Below are 20,620 nucleotides of genomic sequence, written 5' to 3'. Positions count from 1 at the left end.
AGGAAAATCATGGTTGCTGGTCTTGCTAGTGAAGCCAAGTTGTTGGACGACTGAATTCAGGGTCAGAAATGACTGTGAAGAAAAAGAAAACATTTTTTTTTTCTTTGAGCATTTTTACTTAATACTTATAAAACATAGTGACATTGGTGGGGAGGAATCATCCAAAAAGCTAAAGAAAACTCCTCCCCATTTGAGGTTGGGGATAATGGAAGCATGATGTGACCAATCATGTAAATGTTGGAGTGGAGTGGAAGGAGAAGCTAGCTCATTGATAAAATCTCCTGCAGTGTTTGCAGCAAGAGTTGACAACTGCTGGACTATTAATCTAATGTTGAAAAGTTTCAGGATCCAAGGTTTGAATTTGCTTTTGTTTGGCGCTGGGAGTAGATGATCAGAATTGTTATTCTTCTGATATGAACGATTACTCTTTCTGTCCAGGTACCACAATGGGACACTGCTTGACACCAAGAATGAAAGCACGATCGTGCTCAGGGACCTGAAAAGGTGGCAGGAAGGTGAATATTACTGCAAAGTTACCAATGGATTTGGTTACATTAAATCAGCACCCGCAAGCCTTACAGTTATTGGTAAGTAACCAGAGTCTAACCGTTAACTAACTAAATGTTAAACACTTAGTTCGAGTACCCACTCTCCCTGCTATAAATATGCACATAACCAGGGCTGGGTCATTCAGTCAGTGAAGGGATTATTAGGTCCCATTTATGCACATGATACCAGTGTGGGGGCTCTTATTTATGTTTGCTATACTATATCTGTCTGGTTGTAAGGGAACTACTCTGACCACATCACAAAAAACTGCAAAGAATTTTAAATGCATTTCAGTCCATCATGCAACCAGCCTCCCTTCCAATGATTCCATAAACACTTCCTACCAACATATTAAAGATCCTTTGAGAAACACAGAAGCTGCAAATGCTTGAATTTTGAGCAGACAAAGAATTGCTGGAGGAACTCGGCAAGTCAGGGTAGAAATGGTCAGTCAACACTTCAGATCTGAATCATTTGTGAAGACCAAGATAAAATAGGTAAAATTATAGGTATAGAGGGGGAAAGAAGCTAAGAGAGAGGTCAAGAGAGTATTGGACAGAAGGTGTAGAAGGCGCTGCCTGGAAAGAGTTTGTACATTCCCCCTGTATCAGCGTGGGTTTCCTCCTATCCTTCAAAAAGTACAGGGATTGTAGATTAATTGGGTGTATTTGGGCTGCATGAGCTTGTGGGCCGGAAAGGGCTCTTACCATGCTGTATATCTCAAAAAAAATTTAAAATTAAGAGACAGATGGAGGGAGAAACCATTAAGAAGGTTGGGGGGGGGGGAGGTGGGAGTAGAAGCATCCAATCCTATCACAGTCTCTTCTCAACCCTCCCAAATGGCAGAAGAAACATGAATTTAAAAATATGCACCCCACAGTAAACAATTTCTATCCTCATTTAGACTAAACTACAGACTGAACATAAGAGCCTAACACTTTCCACACAAGGGTCCTGCTGGCCAGGGATGAGCTTGTATATTATGAGATTACACTGGAGCCCTACGTTGTCTTTACACTTTCTTTCTTGGATCATCTCTCTTCTGCTGCCTTAGCCTCAGTTGTTTTACATGATGTCCTGAGACAGAAGCACTAAATGTGGGGAAGGCACCATTCTACACGAAACACATTCTTGGCACAGTGATGCATGCTATAAAGTAACTCCTCCAACAGTTACATGTTAAATTTATAAACCACTGAATGAATCCACTCAGTCTTAACATTCTGTTAACTAATGAAATAATATTTACCTGGAATCATACCCACACACAATAGCCCTTTCAAGCTGCTGTGTAAAATGGGGTTACCTGGGCAATTTGCCTGGTTAGCGCCCCACTCACGCGGCAGCTTGAAAGGGTCCGACCCGGTCAGCGTGGTCCAAATCCAACAGGCTCCCTGACCTATCTTAGGGAAGCCAGTTAAACTTAACCAGGACGCATCCTCCGGCGGCTTGAACAGCAAAATGGCTGACCCAGTTACTCCTGTGACATCAGCATTTGCACGCTGGCATCACAGGGAAACCCTTGGGTGAAGTGCCTGCCGTGATCAGGGGTGCGGGAGAGAGTGGTCGTTGCCACAGGGGATGGGGGAAGAGTGGGGGGCCACGAACTGCCGCTGCTGCAAACGCCACTCCTATTGTGACAGCTCAACATTCACGGCAGTGGATGGTTGGGGGGGGGGTGCGATTGACAGGATGGTGTTGATTGACGGAGGGGGTTGCAACTGACAGGGGGAGGGTGACTAATTGGGAGGGTGGTGATTGACGGTGAGGGGGGGGGCGACTGACGGCCGGTGGGGTGCGCGGGAGACTTACCAGTAGTTCTCCTGAGTGCGTAACACATCACTTACTGCGTCATCGTGGGGGCAGGATCCCACTTTAATCTCTGAGTTGGCGATTTAATGGGTCAATTCCCCTGCAGCTTAAAAGGTGCTGGAAGTACCATTGCCCCACTAATCACTCCTGGGTCCCAGGTGGGCTACCCAGGTGCTGCAACTTAAAAGTGTCTAGTGTCTGAACTTCATATTGTGAAATTCAGGTGAAACTGTTCAGTCTATTGTGCCAATATTGATAATCCAACCACCAAAATGTTGGATCTGTGTACTGCCTTTTACTGCCTCTTCACAAGACCTCAGTTATGACTCAGAAGGTTTGAGTCTGAGTTCATCTCTCAGGGACTTGAACATGCATCTGAGATTAATAGTCCCAGTTCTGCTGTCCTCGCAAACTGGTATTGAAAATTTCCCAAGAAAATTTAAGAGTAGGAAAGTTCTCCGCAATGTCATGAATGATATTTATACTGATATACATCTCAAGCAATGTTGATCTGCTTGTTACTACATTTCTGTGTGGGGTTGTGCAATGACCCAACTTACTGCTCTAATTCTCTAAATTTGTATTTATCATTAAGAATGAAACTCCTTTTAGTTGGAAACTGATTTAAGATAATCTAAGGTTGTGAAAAGTACTACCATATATAAATGCAAACTTTTTTTATATCTAATTTTCCCTTGGACACAAAAGCTGAAAGAGAAACCTAACAACTCAGGCAACACCTGTGAAGAGGGGAAGTTTCAAGTCAATTACTTTGTTTTTAATCAGAACTAGGAAAACATAGAAATTACAGATGTTTTAAGTTGTCAGAGGATGTGGAGAGATGGGAGAGAACAGAGGGATGTTTGTAATACTGTGGAGATAAAGAGACTAAAAGATAAAAATGTTAGGCGAGAGAGGGTGGTGGAGGCATGTTAATTGGAGTCAATCTCTTTGAACATTAGGAGAAATCCAAGTCTCAGAACCACGTGATGCAAACCCCGGCAGTTACCGAAAACTTAAATTTGCAGAGAACGCAGAGCACACCCAAAATACCTGGCTGCATTTGTAAAAAAAAGATAATTTAGTTAATATTACTGGTTGATGAGCTTTTATTTTGAAACAAACTGAAAAGGGTCAAGTTGCTGAGTTCTTTAAGAAAACATTCGACAAACCCATTGTATGAACTAACCACCCAGCCAACTGGAGATCAGATAATAGCTGTGGGGGGGTTTGTTAAGCTGTTAATCAGGTTCATGCCGCACTCACACTAGTGCTGCCATTAACTGCGTGAGATCCATGTTCCAGTAGTCACTGGCATAAGCCCAATAGAAAAATGGTCTGTTATGTTTTCAAAAACTGAATGAATCCCAGTCGGCTCTAGGGTTTGAGTAAGTAATCTCCCACTTCCTCAATGATATGCTTATTATTAACAACCCTGTCAGACTAACATTTCCTGACCCTGAATTTTGCACATGTAGTTTGGCCTTGTTTTTGTCTCATAACACACAAGGTCAAATTGGTAGTAGGCCATTCAGCCCCTCGAGAATGTGCTCATTGTTACTTCAGCATTCATTCCTGCAACAACTCTATATCCCATGATTGCTTTAATTTCAAACATATACTAATTTCTTGTGCATTGCACAAAAGTGCTGGAGATTCCCTCTCCCAGTCTTTTGCTTTTCCTCATCCCACCTATTCCCTTCCTCTACTTGAGAGCTATATTTCTCAGCCCCCCCTATCCCCCTCCACCATCAGCTGTGTCCCTTTCTCTTGTTTTCCCTCTCCCAACCATATCCACCTATCACCTGCTAGCCTCTGCTCCTCCCCCCCCCCCCACCTTCTTCTTTGGGCATCTCCCTGATTTTTAGCACACCTGAAGAAGGGCTCAGATCTGAAACATCACCTGCCTTTTGCTTTTCATGGATGCTGAATGACCTGCAGAGCTTCCTCCGCACTTTTGTGTAATGTTCTAGATCCCAGCACCTGCAGATTTATTGTTGACTTATTTCTTGTCTTGAATATATTCCACAATTGAATTTCCACAACTTGTTGTGATACAGAATTGCAAAGATTTTAAAGAAATTAATCATTATTTTGGTCCTGAATTGCCTTTGATTTCTGGATATCACAGCCAGAGGAAACACCATCCCTGCATTTAGCTAGTCAGTCAGAATTTGAGATCATGGCTTTAAACTGAAGAGTACAGAATTGATCTGTTCTGAGACCCCAACCTATCCCCCATTTTCTGGGGAACATTCACAATACTCCCTTGCTGCAAGTGTATTTCTTCTGAGTTCAGGCATGCACACAATATTCCAAATGCAATCTCACCCAGGCTCTGTAAAATCGGAGCAATACATCTTTAGACTTCCACATGAGTCCTCTTGTTATACAGGTTAACTACGCAGTTTGCCTTTCTCATTGCATGCTACAACTGTACGTTAACTTTTTTGGTAATTCTTTACAAGGTTTTCTCTTTTTCTACTTTGTAAAGTCTCATGTGAACATTTCCATTCAATTCCTGGTGATCACTAGGAGGCTCTGTGCAGTGATTGATGACTACCAATTCAATTACCTTCCAGTGGTTTAGAATAGCAATGTCCAGTGCTACTGGGACTGGAAGCATGGAACTCACTGTGCTCACTGCCAGTCAGCACTACATAACCCTCCCACTTAATATGTGAGGCAACAAGATGGAACTTTTTCATGTTGCAATTACAACATATTCTTGTGATTTCCGAGGAATGTGGAATTTAAGGAATTATTTGTTCTACCTTCCATTTGTCTTGAGTCCAATGGTAATAACAGAACTTTTCACTCTTGCTCAGCTGTCCCCCCTTTTCCCAATGTCCTCCCAGCACCCCATTTGGATCCCACTGGCACATGATTTCCTTCACTCACACCAGGTACTAAAATAGATTTTTCTCATTATTGATGTTCATGGATTCTGTTGCACAAAAATTAGCTAATGAAATTGCAATTCATATCTGTAAAGCACTCCCATTGGAACTAAAGAACATACAACCTGGAAAGAAGTCACTTGGCCCAAATGGTTTACGATGACATTTATCCTCAAGCTTCAGCCACTTCAATGGGAAAGTCAGGATGAAGGGGAATTTTTGTTCCCAAGCACCAATTGCCTAAGCTGACTATTTCTGGTCAGGACTTTTGTGGACCATTTCAATTCTCCATTCCATTCCCTTGCTGGTATGTCTGTCCATGGTCTCATGCACTGCCAGACTGAGACCGTCCGCAAATTGGGAGAAACAACACCTCGTCTTCCAACTGGGCTGTCTTTCCATTCCATCTCCTTTCACACAAACATGATAAATTCTTATCATATCCAATTAACACCTTTTGTTGGCCTGGATTCCTCCCCCAGCCAGTACTGTCTAGATTCTGAGACTTTCTGACATTTCCTGCTTCTGGCTTATTCTGCTGATTCCTTGAAGAAGGCCCAATATATCTTTGTCTCCTATAAATGCTGAAAAGACCAGCTAAGTTCCTCCAGCATTTTGGTGTATTTTTACTACAATCAGAGTTTGCAGACTTTTGTGTTTCCTTCAGGGTGAGATTGCATTTGGAATATTGTGTGAATGCCTGAACTCAGAAGAAATACACTTGCAGCAAGGGAGTATTGTGGGACTGAAGTTGATTAATGGTGACCAGTTTGTTTCCCTAGTGGACTATAATAGGTCAGCAAATATGCAATTGATAATCTGCTTTTCCCAGAGGGTGGCGAATCTGTGGAATTCACTGCTCACTGAAGCAGTGGAGGCTGCCTCAGTAAACACATCTAAAACAAGGTTGGATAGATTTCTACATTAAGGAATTAAGGGATAGGGGGAAAAGGCAGGTAGGTGGAGATGAGCTGATCATCAGATCAGCCATGATCTCATTGAATGGCAGAGTAGGCTCGACGGGCCGGATGGCCAACTCCTGCTCTCAGTTCTTATGAAAACTTTTTCAGAAGTTATTCACATTTGTACGTGCAGGTTTTAAGAGTCATGTTCCTAGCTGTCACAGTAGGATTTGAACTTGTGTTTTTACCACATGCTTAATCTGGGACACTTAACCACCTTCCCTCCCTCTGTTGTCTACCCTCTATTACAAAATCAATCCCCATTACACTTTCATTTGTAACACTTGTACCCTCTCACCTGGCATTGTCCTATAGTCTTCTCTTTTGCTTGATTTTATCTCAAAGTTGACTGGGGTCTTTGCAAAAAATTGCTGTTGAAACCTACTCAACCTTTGACCTCCATGGTCATGGGCAATGAGCAATTCACCTTGAATGGGATTGAATTCCAAATCTAGAACAGACTAGGAATAAAACCAGGAGTTCAGATGTAGGTTCTCCCATATGAAACATTGTATTTCTCTTTCCATGGATGCTCCCTGACCTGTTGGGTGTTCCAGCATTTTTATTTCAGATTTTCAGCATCTGCAATTATGTTTTGATTGTCAAGTTATTACACTGTGGCCAATATTCATTAACAGAGGTTTTGTATGCATGAATGTTAAATCTGGCAGTGGTTCACCCTCTCCTTAGCCCATATTATTAAAGTGTTACAGGCTGTGTTGTTGCACATCAATTTAACTTGGAAGAGGTTCAAAGAAATTGTTTCTTATAAAATTTCCCTGTATATCTGCCAGAAAACTATATACAACAAAAAGAAGCAAAAAGTAGCTGGTTTTTAGGTGTTGACAGAAGTACAATTCTTGCCAATATAGAACAAGCTGCCATTTAGCAAAACAATGAGCTTGGATTAAGATGGAGCTGCTACCAAGAATACTCCTGGTGACCATGCTGATGTTTATGAAAGCAATTTAAGGCATTCCTTAGATATGAATTGCTGCAAAATTAGAGGCGTATCATAATAGTTTTTAGACCCTTGCCCAAATATAACTGGTATAGCTGGGGAAACTTTGATATTGCAGAGTGAACAAAATATCCACCAGAGAAGAAATCTAATCATTTACTTCTGGTTTTTCAGGCCTTCAGGCAGGGGGAAGGGGGAAGATTTGTAATTAACCACCAACATATGGATTCTTCCTTATTCAGGAGCTCCTAATGAGTTCTGACAATTCAAAGCCAAGAAAGATTTGAATCTTGTAACCACTGGTCATGCAGAATAACTTAGAAGATAATGACATGCTAATGCTGTTATAGTGTGAGAATGCTAGGTTACCAGTTTATGTAAGGCTAGTTCCTCAAAATAGCCAGTTTTTTAAGCCCAGATAACAGCCTAGAAACTAGATACAGCTCTCTATGTTTCTCAGGAGAACATAAACAGTAGCAGACGGCGATTACACTATTCATATGATCTTTGCTCCTGCGATGAGCCTGAAGAACGGGGCACGGAAGTCGATCACGGCAGGACATCACTTGGAAAATGTCCAGGCATGTGGAAGCTTATCTTGTCATTTATGGCTTCTTTTTCCTGCATAGCATTGACTGTCATTGAGACTGACAGGTCCCAGCATCCAAAATGGCAATGATAGGGCAGCAATGAGATCAGCAAGCAGCTCCTGACAGGAACCGCAGGCATCCTGTATCAGAACAAAACTCTGTTACGTTTCTAACACAATTTAACCCAAATTTGCACATTTTTACAGCAGCAGCAAGTGGGTGTTAACCTCAAATTCAACGTTTGTTTACCACACAAATCCAATTTCTTGGTCAGTGACTTTGGTTGAAGGTAAATGTTGCCCATTCAGAGCCAGCTCTTCAGCGCTTGACGTCCTGCTTTGCGGAAACTGCCAAAATGTTTGGCCTGGAAGTCAGCCTGAAGAAAACTGAGGTCCTCCATCAGCCAGCTCCCCACCATGACTACCAGCCCCCCCACATCTCCATCGGGCACACAAAACTCAAAACGGTCAACCAGTTTACCTATCTCGGCTGCACCATTTCATCAGATGCAAGGATCGACAACGAGATAGACAACAGACTCGCCAAGGCAAATAGCGCCTTTGGAAGACTACACAAAAGAGTCTGGAAAAACAACCAACTGAAAAACCTCACAAAGATAAGCGTGTACAGAGCCGTTGTCATACCCACACTCCTGTTCGGCTCCGAATCATGGGTCCTCTACCGGCACCACCTACGGCTCCTAGAACGCTTCCACCAGCGTTGTCTCCGCTCCATCCTCAACATCCATTGGAGCGCTCACACCCCTAACGTCGAGGTACTCGAGATGGCAGAGGTCGACAGCATCGAGTCCACGCTGCTGAAGATCCAGCTGCGCTGGATGGGTCACGTCTCCAGAATGGAGGACCATCGCCTTCCCAAGATCGTATTATATGGCGAGCTCTCCACTGGCCACCGTGACAGAGGTGCACCAAAGAAAAGGTACAAGGACTGCCTAAAGAAATCTCTTGGTGCCTGCCACATTGACCACCGCCAGTGGGCTGATAACGCCTCAAACCGTGCATCTTGGCGCCTCACAGTTTGGCGGGCAGCAGCCTCCTTTGAAGAAGACCGCGGAGCCCACCTCACTGACAAAAGGCAAAGGAGGAAAAACCCAACACCCAACCCCAACCAACCAATTTTCCCTTGCAACCGCTGCAATCGTGTCTGCCTGTCCCGCATCGGACTGGTCAGCCACAAACGAGCCTGCAGCTGACGTGGACTTTTTACCCCCTCCATAAATCTTCGTCCGCGAAGCCAAGCCAAAGAAAAAGAAATATTAGCCAGGATTAACAGAAAGGCGTCTCCAGTCTCTGAAAATAATGCCAGAAAAAAATTCACAATCGAGCTCACCGTTCCAGTGAAATCTTTCTTTCTGTTTCCATCTTTTTATTAAACATACTATAAATAAACAATACACGATGAGAATAGAATGAAGAATTGAATAATAAAAGCAGAAATAGCAGAATCTATTGGTGGGGGAGGGGGGGGGGAATATGTTTCTTTATTCAGAACCAAGATAGTTTGTGATTTAACAGGAAGGGTTCTGTGAAGGTTGTGTGGCTACAGAGGCTGTGGGAGTGCTGGAAGCAAATCCATGGACACTTAGTGACTCTGGGAGGACTCTCTTTCTCTGATGTAACAGGACCTGGGCAATTTTGGCTGTGGTGAATCTTTGACTGCTTTATGGTAGACAAAAGGAAATTTTACTTAATATTACTCCTTCTGCTTTATTACATGACAATAAAAGTCTTTTGAATCTCTTTCCTTTAGCAGTGGGTTTGGGAACAGTGGATACCAATTCAAAATAATTGTTAGAAGGATTATGGGAAATGAGGAACTGTTTCTCATCCATACAAAGGGGAATGCTGAAAGATGGAATGTCTGAAAAACTCTTTCTGAAATGCATGGACATGACAGTCTGCGTGTTTTCTATTATTCTATGAACCTGTTCCACTTTGCTTCAAGTGGCGAACTAACTTTGGAAGTAGTGAGTGTTGCCTATGGTTTGAGTTTGCCTTGTGTAATAGCATTTATTTGATTAATAACTCCACAGCACACACAGAAGCCATCATGCCTGTGCCAGCTCTTAGATTATTTAAATTCATCTGTCTCAGCACTTTCCCGTGGTCCTGCAATTGATTTCAATTGTAGTATTTAATTCCCCTTTTGAAAGATTCTGTTACATCTGTATCTACCACCTATGTTGCAGATCATCAAAATTTGCTGTCTAAAATGTTCTTTAAAAGTTCTCAACTACTTTCCCCTTTAGTTCTTTGGTAAATTACTTTAAATCTGTTTCCTCTGGTTATGAACCCACCTGCCACAGAAACTATCTTCTTGTTTTTTTCTGTTAAAATTCTTCATAAATTTGAACACCCAATCAAAGCACCCTTGAACCTTTCCTCTTCTTCAAGGAATAATCACGTTTTCTCTGATCTCTATCCAGAAAAGGGTTCCAAGTCTTAGATTATGAGGAAAGAATCTAGGCTTATATTCTCTCGAAGATTAATGAGTAATGGTGATTAAGGTTTTAAGATCATTAAAAGGGTTTCAGAGAAAAACATCCTGCTGGAGGAGAGTTCTGGAAGAACTTGGCCAGTTCAGGAGAAAAATTAGTCATTACTTTTTTTCCATGCAAAAGTAACTTGACAAGCAAATCTCTTACCCACTCATCACAGTGGATACAAAATTAGTCATTTAAAATCTGATGTTAATTATGGTAACTTTTGCTGGCTAAAAGTATTCAAGGGTTTGGAGCCAAGGCCGGTGGACAGAATTAAGAGAGTAATTAGCCATTGGCTTATTGCACGGAAGGTTAAGCTCAAGGGAGTGAATAGTCTCCTATGAAATTGTAACAAAATGCTTGGCAAGAAATGCATGTACTCCATCTTTGTTCTTTTTAACTAAGGGAGGACAGACCTGCATGGAGGCAGGTATTGTGCACTTGATTCTGAGAAGTGGGTGGCATTGTCTGGACACTTTAAAAGAATGAAAGAGATTGACGGGCATAATGCTGAGTGACTGTTTTTCCTTTGAGATCCATATACTCTTCCAATTCCAGTATCCTGCAGGTCCCCTGATTGTCATCTGATTTCATCATCACAACCCAAAGAAAGTGTTCTTGGTGTAAAACACTCAGACACACACCAGACATACCACACGTACAGACAAACAATACATATGCAGGACAAGTACTCATACAGTACTTTTGGTCATTCAGCATTCTCACTGCCCATGGAAAGAGGCTGCCTCAGCCTGGTGGTGCTGGCTCTGATCCTCCTGTATCTCTTTCCCGGTGGGAGCATATGAAAGATCCTGTGTGCAGGGTGGAAGGGGCCCCTCAAGGATTTTGTGCGCCTTCTTCAGATGAGCTCGGTAGATCACATCGATGGGTGTGGGGGAGGGGGGGGGGAGGTGGAGAGGGAGACTCCAGTAATCCTTTCTACTACTCTTATGGTCCTGAGGAATGATCTGCAATAAATTTCTCTGCAGCAATCATACCACACTGTGATGCAACTAGCCAGGACATTCTTGATAGACCTTTTAATTCCTTAGTCTGATTTTAATCCTTTCACCATTAGTGGCAGTGATACTAGCTGCCAAAGCCCTAAACCCTGCTATTCCTTCCCGAAACTCTTTGCCTTCCTAACTTCTTAACTCATGGCCCCTTTCATGAAGCTTTTGGTCATTTGCCTTCCTGCCAGTTTTTGCATGTCTACTGTTCTGTGAACCCCTTTAAAATGTTTTGTATGTTAAGAGATATTTAGATACAGTTGTTGCTGAATAGCCTATATCCCAACAGCAAACACTCTGATCCTGAGATCTTACTGCTTTTTGTTTCTGTCTCCTTTTTCTTAGCCAAAGGGCAACCTAATTGCAAGTCAGAACCACTGCAGCACTTCATCAAACTACCCAGCAACTGTTTTCAGGCTGCTACCAATTCCTCCTTCTACAATGTCAGAAAGTGTCCCAATGTTGGCTGTGCTGGTGATCTGGACAACGAACTCCGCTGCAAGGATAGTACCAAGTTCTGCTGTGGGGTGAAGCGGACAGAGTACGAGGAGGTCGCCTGTCAGGGATATACACTTCCTGTCAAAGTGGTGGCAGAGTGCAGTTGCAAGAGGTGCATGGACCCCAAAGTGTTGGTCCGAGGCCAGGTAGTAGCAGCGGACAATGGAGAGCCACTCCGGTTTGGGCAGATCTTCATTGGCAGTGAGCAAGTGGGCCTGACGGGCTACAAGGGGACCTTCACCATTCAGGTACCTCAAGAAACCAGAAGGCTTGTTGTACGGTTTGTGGACAGACGGGGAAAGTTTGTGGACACAGTTAAAGTCTTTCCCTTTGACCGCAGGAGTGGTGCGGTGTACTTCAATGTTAAACTGATGAGGAAATCAAAAGCAATTGATGTTGATTCTACCAAAGGCATCACCATACCTCTGGGGGAAATGGAAGGGGAAGACATCATTGGAAAGATTGAAATTCCACCCAATACCTTCCGTCGAAGCACTGGGGAGAGTTACGATGGAAAGGTGAAAGCTAGTGTGACTTTTCTAGACCCCAGAAATATCAATCTAGCTATGACTGCTTCGAGTGACCTCAACTTTGTGGACAAGGAGGGTAATATACAACCACTAAGGACCTATGGCATGTTTTCGGCAGAATTTTGGGAGGAATCATCCAATCACCCACTAGATGCAGATAAAGTGCTTGTTTATCTGGATGCGGCCAGCATCAAGATGCCAGAGCATGTGCAGAAGATGAAGCTGTGGTCACTGAATCCAGACACAGGTTTCTGGGAGGAAGAGAGCCTCTTTCACATTGAGAAGCAAAAGCGAAACAAACGTGAGGAGAGGACATTCCTGATCGGCAACATGGAGATCCGGGAGCGCCGGTTATTCAACCTAGACGTTCCTGAGAACAGGCGTTGCTATGTGAAAGTTCGGGCCTACATGAGTGAGAAGTTCCTGCCTGGAGAGCAGCTGGAGGGAGTGGTGATATCGCTGATTAACCTAGAGCCATTGCCTGGCTATACAGCAAACCCTCGGGCCTGGGGGCGTTTTGACAGTGTAATAACTGGGCCCAGCGGAGCTTGCCTTCCTGCCTTCTGTGATGCTGTTCAGCCAGATGCCTACACGGCTTATGTCACAGCCACATTTGGTGCCGAGGAATTGGAAGCCGCTGCCTCAAGCCCTAAAATGAACCCCAATGTAATAGGGGTGACTCAGCCCTTCCTGAGCAAACTGGACTACAGGAGAACCGATCATGAGGACAAACAGCTGAAGAAAACAGCCTTTAAAATTAATCTCCCCAAGCCCAATGCAAACAACATCGACGAGACCAATGGGCCAATTTACGCATACAAGAACATGAGAGATTGTGAGGAAGCCTCAGTCTCGGCCAACCACTTCAGGTTTTATAAAGTGGAAAAGGACAAGTACGAATACAATGTGGTTCCTTTTGAGGAGAATGACTTGACCAGTTGGACTGGCGACCACCTTGCCTGGTGGCCAAACCCACAAGAGTTCCGGGCCTGCTACATCAAGGTCAAAGTGAACGGACCGGAGGAGGTCATGGTGAGATCGCGTAATTATGGCGGCACTCACCCAGTGACGACAGGACAGTTGTATGGTATCCGAGACATGCGCAGTGTCCACGACCTAGTCAAATCAAATGTTTCATCGGCTTGCGTTGAGTTCAAATGTGGTGGAATGCTGTTTGACCAAAGTGCGGTGGACCGCACTCTAGTCACACTCATCCCCCAAGGCAGCTGCCGACGAACTGCTATCAATAGCTTGTTGCAGGAGTACCTGCACAGACATCCGCCATCAGCTGTGAACAATGATACTGCAGCATTCAGCATGCTAGCCCCCGTGGACCCGTTGGGCCATAACTACGGTATCTACACTGTGACTGATCAGAATCCAAGGCTGGCCAAGGAGATTGCCATTGGCCGCTGCTTTGATGGTACTTCAGATGGCTTTTCCCGAGAGATGAAGGTTAACATGGGCAATGCCCTGACCTTCACCTGTCAGGAGAAGTTGGTGACCCGCCAGAGCCTCTTCCAGCGCATTCAGAACTCTCCAGCTGAAACCATAGCAGAAATTGGAGCAGAAATGAGGAGATTGGTCCAAACGCGCCCCAGCCGGTCTCGGATTGTGGCCTATCCCTCAGGGCAAAGGAGTCGCAGGGCCAGGGGAAATGAAAGGAGCAGCAGACCGGCTCAGCAGTAGATAGGATGGACTTTCCTTGAACCTGAAAATGGCAGGTTTATTGTAAAATCTGTACATAGTGAAATCTATAGAAAATGCAGCTTATTTCTAAATGATTTTTAAAAAATATTTTGCCAAGAAGCGGAGAATTTTTCAGCAATGGACATAGTCAGTGAAGACTATATCACAGGCTAATTTTTCATCCTTGCAGTTCTGGGATCCTGAAAATATAAACGGATTCTAGGTGGTCATCTGCTGTTGAGTGACATGAACCTAGAGTGGCACTGGGTTATGAGAAGTGGCCAGGTGGGGAAGGAGGTGGAGCAAAAGTCTCAAAGTACATTCCTGCAGCACAGAATTTCTCATTGGGGCACACCGATTTTCTTCCTTATTTCAGTGAGATGCTCAGTCAGGAGTGGCTGGGAGGTTAGTGTCTCTGATTGGTAGGACATTGCAGGTGGAGAATGGTGGGAGTGATCTGGTGGTGTGTTGAACGTCGTTATCAGACTTAGAGAGTCAAAAAATGCTCCAGCATGAAACTTGTCCAATGTCAGTCCAACTTGTCCATGCATTTGCCTGCATTCAGCCTTCATCCCTCTAAACCTTCCCCATCCCATCTAAATAAAATGTGCCAATTGTTCCAGCTTCTACCACTTCTTCAGAGAGAGGCAGGTGAAATCCTGTCAAGCTCGTTTGCTTCAAAATCTGCCAATAAATAACTGGCATCAATAAAAGAGGCAATTAAACTGCTCAAAGATCCAAAAGGAAACTTGCCATCCTTCCCTGCTCTGGCTCTGGGCTCAGCTCCTGATTGAGCAGCTACAGCACTGATGAGTAGGTGCACTGGTGGAAGGGATGGGTGAAGATCATTATAATGTTACTGTGCTGTATGTCTGTATGTATGACTCAGGGGGTGGCCAATCTTTTAATTTTTAATTTAGACATACGTTCCAGTAACAGGCCCACAAGCCTGTACCGGGTTGTAGGTTATTTGGGCGGCACGGTCTCGTGGACCAAAAGGGCCTGTTACCATGCTGTATGTCTAAATTAAAAGGCTGACCACCTCTAATCATAAATACACACATACAGCACGGTAACAGGCCCTTTCGGTCCACCAACCTGTGGCGCCCAATTACATCAAAATGAATTAAGCTTTTTTGTAAATCAAAAGAATGCACTATTACTGATTAATATAGCTACTCCTCTTGCTTTTGAATTATACGACGCTGCTGTTACATGTCCTATCCAATCTCTCTTTAATTTCTTGTGCTCCAATTCAGTTAAATGTGTTTCTTGCACAAATGCTATATCAATTTTTTCTTTTTTCAGTAAATTTAGCAGTTTCTTCCTTTTGATTTGGTTATGAATTCCGTTAATATTTAAAGTCATATAGTTCAACGTAGCCATTTCATACTTTGTTTATCTTCCCTTTCCGTTTCTCCATCATCACCTTTCCTTCTTATCCATTTCTGCTTTCTTGTTTTGAACACTTTATAAGACAACATTTCTAAAACATCAAACATTTTCCTTATTTTCCTATTTAAAACTTCTTTAACCCCATTCTCCCCTCCCCCTCCTGAGTTGCCCTTTATCCCTTGCCGGGCAACCACATCTCCCCTCTCCATTTGGATTTGCGAATTCACTCGCAAGCGTCAACTGATTTTGCAGTGACCGTAACTCCTCCCCACCCAGCCCCCCCCAGAAAAGATTTCAATTTTCAGATATAACAAAGGTCACTCTTTAAATTCCCTCCTTATTCCCTCTATTCCCTTTCATTCCTTTATTAATTCTTATCTATACTCTATATATTTTCCTCTAAATACGGATATACTCATGTATACACATATATACATACACATCTATATATATATACCCATATACACACATACATATAGTTCGTGGTCATTTTTACTCTCATTACATGTCTTCATCTCTCTTGCTTGTTTTGTAGTTGTTCTGCAAATTTTCGTGCTTCCTCGGGATCTGAGAATAGTCTGTTTTGTTGCCCTGGAATAACTATTTTAAGTACCGCTGGGTGCTTTAACATAAATTTATATCCTTTTTTCCATAAGATCGTTTTTGCTGTATTGAACTCCTTCCTCTTCTTCAGGAGTTCAAAACTTATGTCTGGATAGAAAAAATTTTTTTGACCTTTGTATTCCAGTGGCTTTTTGTCTTCTCTTATTTTCTTCATTGCTTTCTCCAATATATTTTCTCTTGTTGTATATCTTAAAAATTTTACTAAAATGGATCTTGGTTTTTGCTGCGGTTGTGGTTTCGGGGCTAATGTTCTATGTGCCCTCTCTATTTCCATTTCTTCCTGTAATTCTGGTCTTCCTAAGACCCTGGGGATCCAATCTTTTATAAATTCTCTCATATTCTTGCCTTCTTCATCTTCCTTAAGGCCCACTATCTTTATATTATTTCTTCTATTATAGTTTTCCATTATATCTATCTTCTGAGCTAACAGCTCATGTGCCTCTAACTTTTTTATTAGATTCTTCTAATTTCTCTTTTAAGCCTATTTCTACGATTATTTCTCGTTCTTCCACATTACCACTCTTTTTCCTATCTCTGATATGACCATTTCTATTTTATTCATTTTTTCTTCTGCACTCTTAATCCTTTTTATCTCATTAAATTCTTGTAATTGCCATTCTTTCACTGATTCCATATATTCTTTAAAAAAAGATATATCCATTGTCTTGCTTTTCTCTTCTTCTTCCATTTCTTTCTGTTCTTCTTCTTCTTCTTCCTCTGGGTTGACCATCTGTTGTTTCCTTGTTTTCTTTTTACCCTCTTCTTTCTTGTTGTCGATATTTTCTGTGTTCTGCACCTGTTGCTGTGTTGCAGGTGTCTCTCTCAGCTGTGGAGATCGACTCCGCAGCTGATCCCCCCCTCCCGTCAGTGTTTTTTTTTCATGCGCGGTTGTGCACTTTTACTCGGCTCTGCGAGCCATTTTTGTGGTCCCGAGCCCGGGACTTCCACTGACCTGAGGGAGCGGGCTTCTCTCTCCGCGGCGGGCCTCCTCGGACAGGTAAGGCCTTCACCTTCTTCTTCCGACGTTCTTTCATCTTCTCTTCTTCCTGTTGTTTTTGACTTTTCTCTCTTCGCTGCCATTTTCTTCTCACCTTTATTTTTACTTTGTTTTAATTTTTACTCTTGTACCTTTGTGCTTTGTTGGTTTTTTTTTTCAACTTTTCCGGAGAGGGCTGGAATTCCCTGACCGGTCACTACTCCATCACGTGACTCCTCCCAAAAGAATGCACTATTCAAGAAATAATCTAATTTGGTTAAACTCAAAAGCAGAGAGATATAGTGCAGAGCATATTGTTTGCAAGATATCTCATTTGTGTTGCAAATTGCTATTTATGGCTGTGTACTTATCACATGAAGCAAAGTCATCTGTGATTTGGGCATATTTGGATTACACATAAACACCAACTTTGCCCAAGCAAAATGAAACCGCCACTGTGACCTAAAAGTAGCTCCATTCAACCACTCAAATTACAGGATGGGTTTCTTTGGAAACTTGATCTGTCAGATCCCAAAACAGTTCAACACTTGGATTTTCTCAGCGTGGGTTTGTTGTACTCATTCACTGAGATTAATTGCAGTGATTAGACAGAAACCTTATGATTGTAATGAGTAATGGGATTGTGATTTTATTATGATGGTTCAGGTTAACTAGGTAGACCTTAGGGATATTCATGTCTTAACAATTCATTTGCTCCCAGCCAGTTCCAACTAGTGGAAATTTGAAATGATTGGTGTCAGTAAATATCACTAACTATGTTGGATTGTCATAAAAATCTCAGTAATTTATGTCCTTTAGAGAACAAAAAGCCATGGCTGACTTTTGACTTCTGGGAGTTGTATAAAATTGCAACAAATTGTTGTTCTGAATAGAGTAAAATATCTCAGGAACTTCTCAAGATTGTATCAAACAAAACCTGATATTCAACAAAGGAGATATTAGGGTGGATGACCAATTGCTTGGTCAAAGACAGAGGATTATTTGGGAGAAAATAAAGAGAAGTTGAGAAGGGAATTCCACAATTGAGGATATAGAATAGAACGATGAAAGCACAGCCACTAATGGTGAACTGATAAAAATTGAGGTGTTGAAAAATATCAATACTGGAAGAGTTTGAGCAACTTGTAAGATCAAATGTATCAGGCAGGGAAGAACTTGGGTAACTATTAATGGTCCAAAGAATAACACTAGACAATGAAGATTCTGTTTCTTGAATACTTGGATGTATTTTATGGATCTTAAGCTGCTGATCACAAAAATCACCTTAAAATATTCCTATCACATACCGTTTTTTTTAGATATAACCAATTTTTGTGATTTTCTGCCATATTTTACTTCAACCATACAAAACCATGAAATGCAACATGTCATTGAAAATTCATTTTATGCATTCACACTTGGACATCTTCCCTGCTGATCTTGGTGCAGTCAGTGACGTGCATGGGGAAAGATTTCACCAGGGCATTGTGACCATGGAAAAGCACTATCAAGGCAACTGGAATCCATCAATGCTGGCTGACTATTGTTGGACAATGACAGGAGAGGCAACAGATGCTGAGTATAAATGAAAATCAGCGGCAAAACACTTTTAGGTCAGCTGAACTAATGCAATGTGTCAGCATCATTATGCGATTAAACCTGTTAAATTATGCAAGTTCATTTTAATGTTACTCCAACTTCCTACATGATACAGCAAATCTGAAATTAACTTTGTGTTCAGCTTGAGGTTGTCTATTATAACCCCCAATTTCTTTTCAGGAAGCAACCCTTTTGAAAAAAAAAATTGTTGTCCAGTCTAATCAGTCTTGATGAGGACAATCTAACTGGGATTAGCATTAATTCTCTAATATTCCTTTCCATTTTTCAAATATATGGGACCTTTCCTTCTGCAGACAACAAACTCCAGCTTTAGCATCAATTTTTGCCTTCAAATATTACAACAAAAATCTGTTGGCTGGGAGGCCCTTTAGGACATCTAAAGGTTGCTAAAGATATGAAAGTTATTTCTCTTTGATCAGTCTCAAACATCTGTCCTTAATCCTATCATCCATGAGCCTTGAACTTTCACTGAAGGTTCTCATTGTAAATATGAATGGAAAACTGTTCAGCGATGTCAGCCACACTGTTAGCAGAGGATTATAGCAAATTGGGCCAGCACTAAAATCTCCTGGCAAAGGGAAGCTGATGCTGCATTCCAAGAATGACACTCCTGCCAAGAAACAAATGAAAAATTACCTTTAAGGCTTAAAGATCATCAAATGAACCTTTTGCCCAATTTTCCAAAGGAACCCCTCACTAGGGATTAATACTTTAGTGTAAATATTACAATGTTTTCCTCATTACATTGATGACAATACTTGAGAAGTACATTATTGAATGTTAAGGTCACATCAAGCCAACAGCCTGCCTCAGCCTCACAAGCGTTTCAAAGATTTGCTGCGCTTCAGTTTCATAGCAACCTTGATGCACTGAAAGAAGTCTAATTGTTCATATTTAGTTTACATTCTGTCACAGGATTGAGGGCTTATTTGTAGTGCTATTTTTGAGCAGTTAATGAGGGTCAACCGCCTTGCTGGAAATTTGGAACCATGTATCATATGGCAGATTTCTTTCCCTGAAGGACACCAATGACTGAGATTAATTTTTTGACATTTTGATGGTTTCATGATCATTCTTACAAATATTGTACACATCTTTACACATCCAGAATGATTTACTTCCCCAGCTCCTGCGTCGGGTTCTGAACTTGTCTCTCCAGCTCATTCATCCAGACATCTGGATTACCAGAACAGTTACATAACCACTTGCAATCATACTGTACCTTGTGGCAATAAAGGCCAATTTTAGAGGAAATTATCAATTTCCATACAATTTGCCAAGCATCGGTCATAAACAATTTTGGCTTCACACATTCATGTGTGAATGCAACATTATGTGTGACCCTTTAACAGAATTGCAGGCAAAAAGATGATCTAACAATCAACAATTTGTGCATCTCTCAACTTTAATATAGTACATATATCTCAAGATATTTTACAGGAGTGTAAGCATACAGAATATGTCAGTGATGAACAGATACAGAATGGAAGATTACCACAAGAGGCAAGTTTTAAGGGGTGTCTTACAGGAGAGAGGTGGAAGATTGATGAGGAGAACTTCTGAGTTTTGGAACTGGACACCTGAAAGCACAGCTGTAATGCGAATCAGAGAGATAGAAGAGAGCAGATTGAGTGAAAGAAAAACTTGAGGGATTGTAAGGATGGATGAGATTAAAATAGGGACCATTGATGTACCTGCAAATAGATTTGTTAGGCCCTGGCAAGATCAGATAAAAGAAACGGCATCTGAGGTGAAGAAACATTATTATGCCAAAACAAATAAAAAAGAAACAATGGCAATCTGCTGTAAGATCAAAGGGAACAAATTGTTCAATTGGAAATATTTTTATTTCAGATTTTTTGGCAGTCTATGAGGTACAATCTCAAAGTGCTCTTCTTACTTGGCAAAATTAAATTTGAGAGCAATATTTTCATCATTTGTAAATTATTGTATTATTTAATTACTGCATGTTTGTTTTTGTATCTTTATATTTGTTATTTT

At 41.9% G+C, this 20,620-nt stretch overlaps 1 protein-coding gene across 1 annotated transcript in view; it reads left to right on the top strand.

Moving 5' to 3' along the window:
• cilp2 (cartilage intermediate layer protein 2) overlaps window positions 1-14,005 on the top strand; it is a 34,297-nt gene extending 20,292 nt beyond the window's left edge. Inside the window, exons 10-11 of the mRNA XM_069923212.1 lie at window positions 439-587; window positions 11,633-14,005. Of these exons, the coding sequence (XP_069779313.1) occupies window positions 439-587; window positions 11,633-14,004 (2,521 nt within the window). The 3' untranslated portion in view covers window position 14,005. The remainder of the gene's footprint in view (window positions 1-438; window positions 588-11,632) is intronic.
• Window positions 14,006-20,620: the final 6,615 nt, after the last annotated feature.

The sequence above is a fragment of the Narcine bancroftii genome, chromosome 3, assembly GCF_036971445.1.
Source record: "Narcine bancroftii isolate sNarBan1 chromosome 3, sNarBan1.hap1, whole genome shotgun sequence".
Classification (NCBI taxonomy): Eukaryota; Metazoa; Chordata; class Chondrichthyes; order Torpediniformes; family Narcinidae; genus Narcine; species Narcine bancroftii.
The sequence above is the reverse complement of the archived record's forward strand: the minus strand, read 5'-3'. Positions and strand labels throughout refer to the sequence as shown.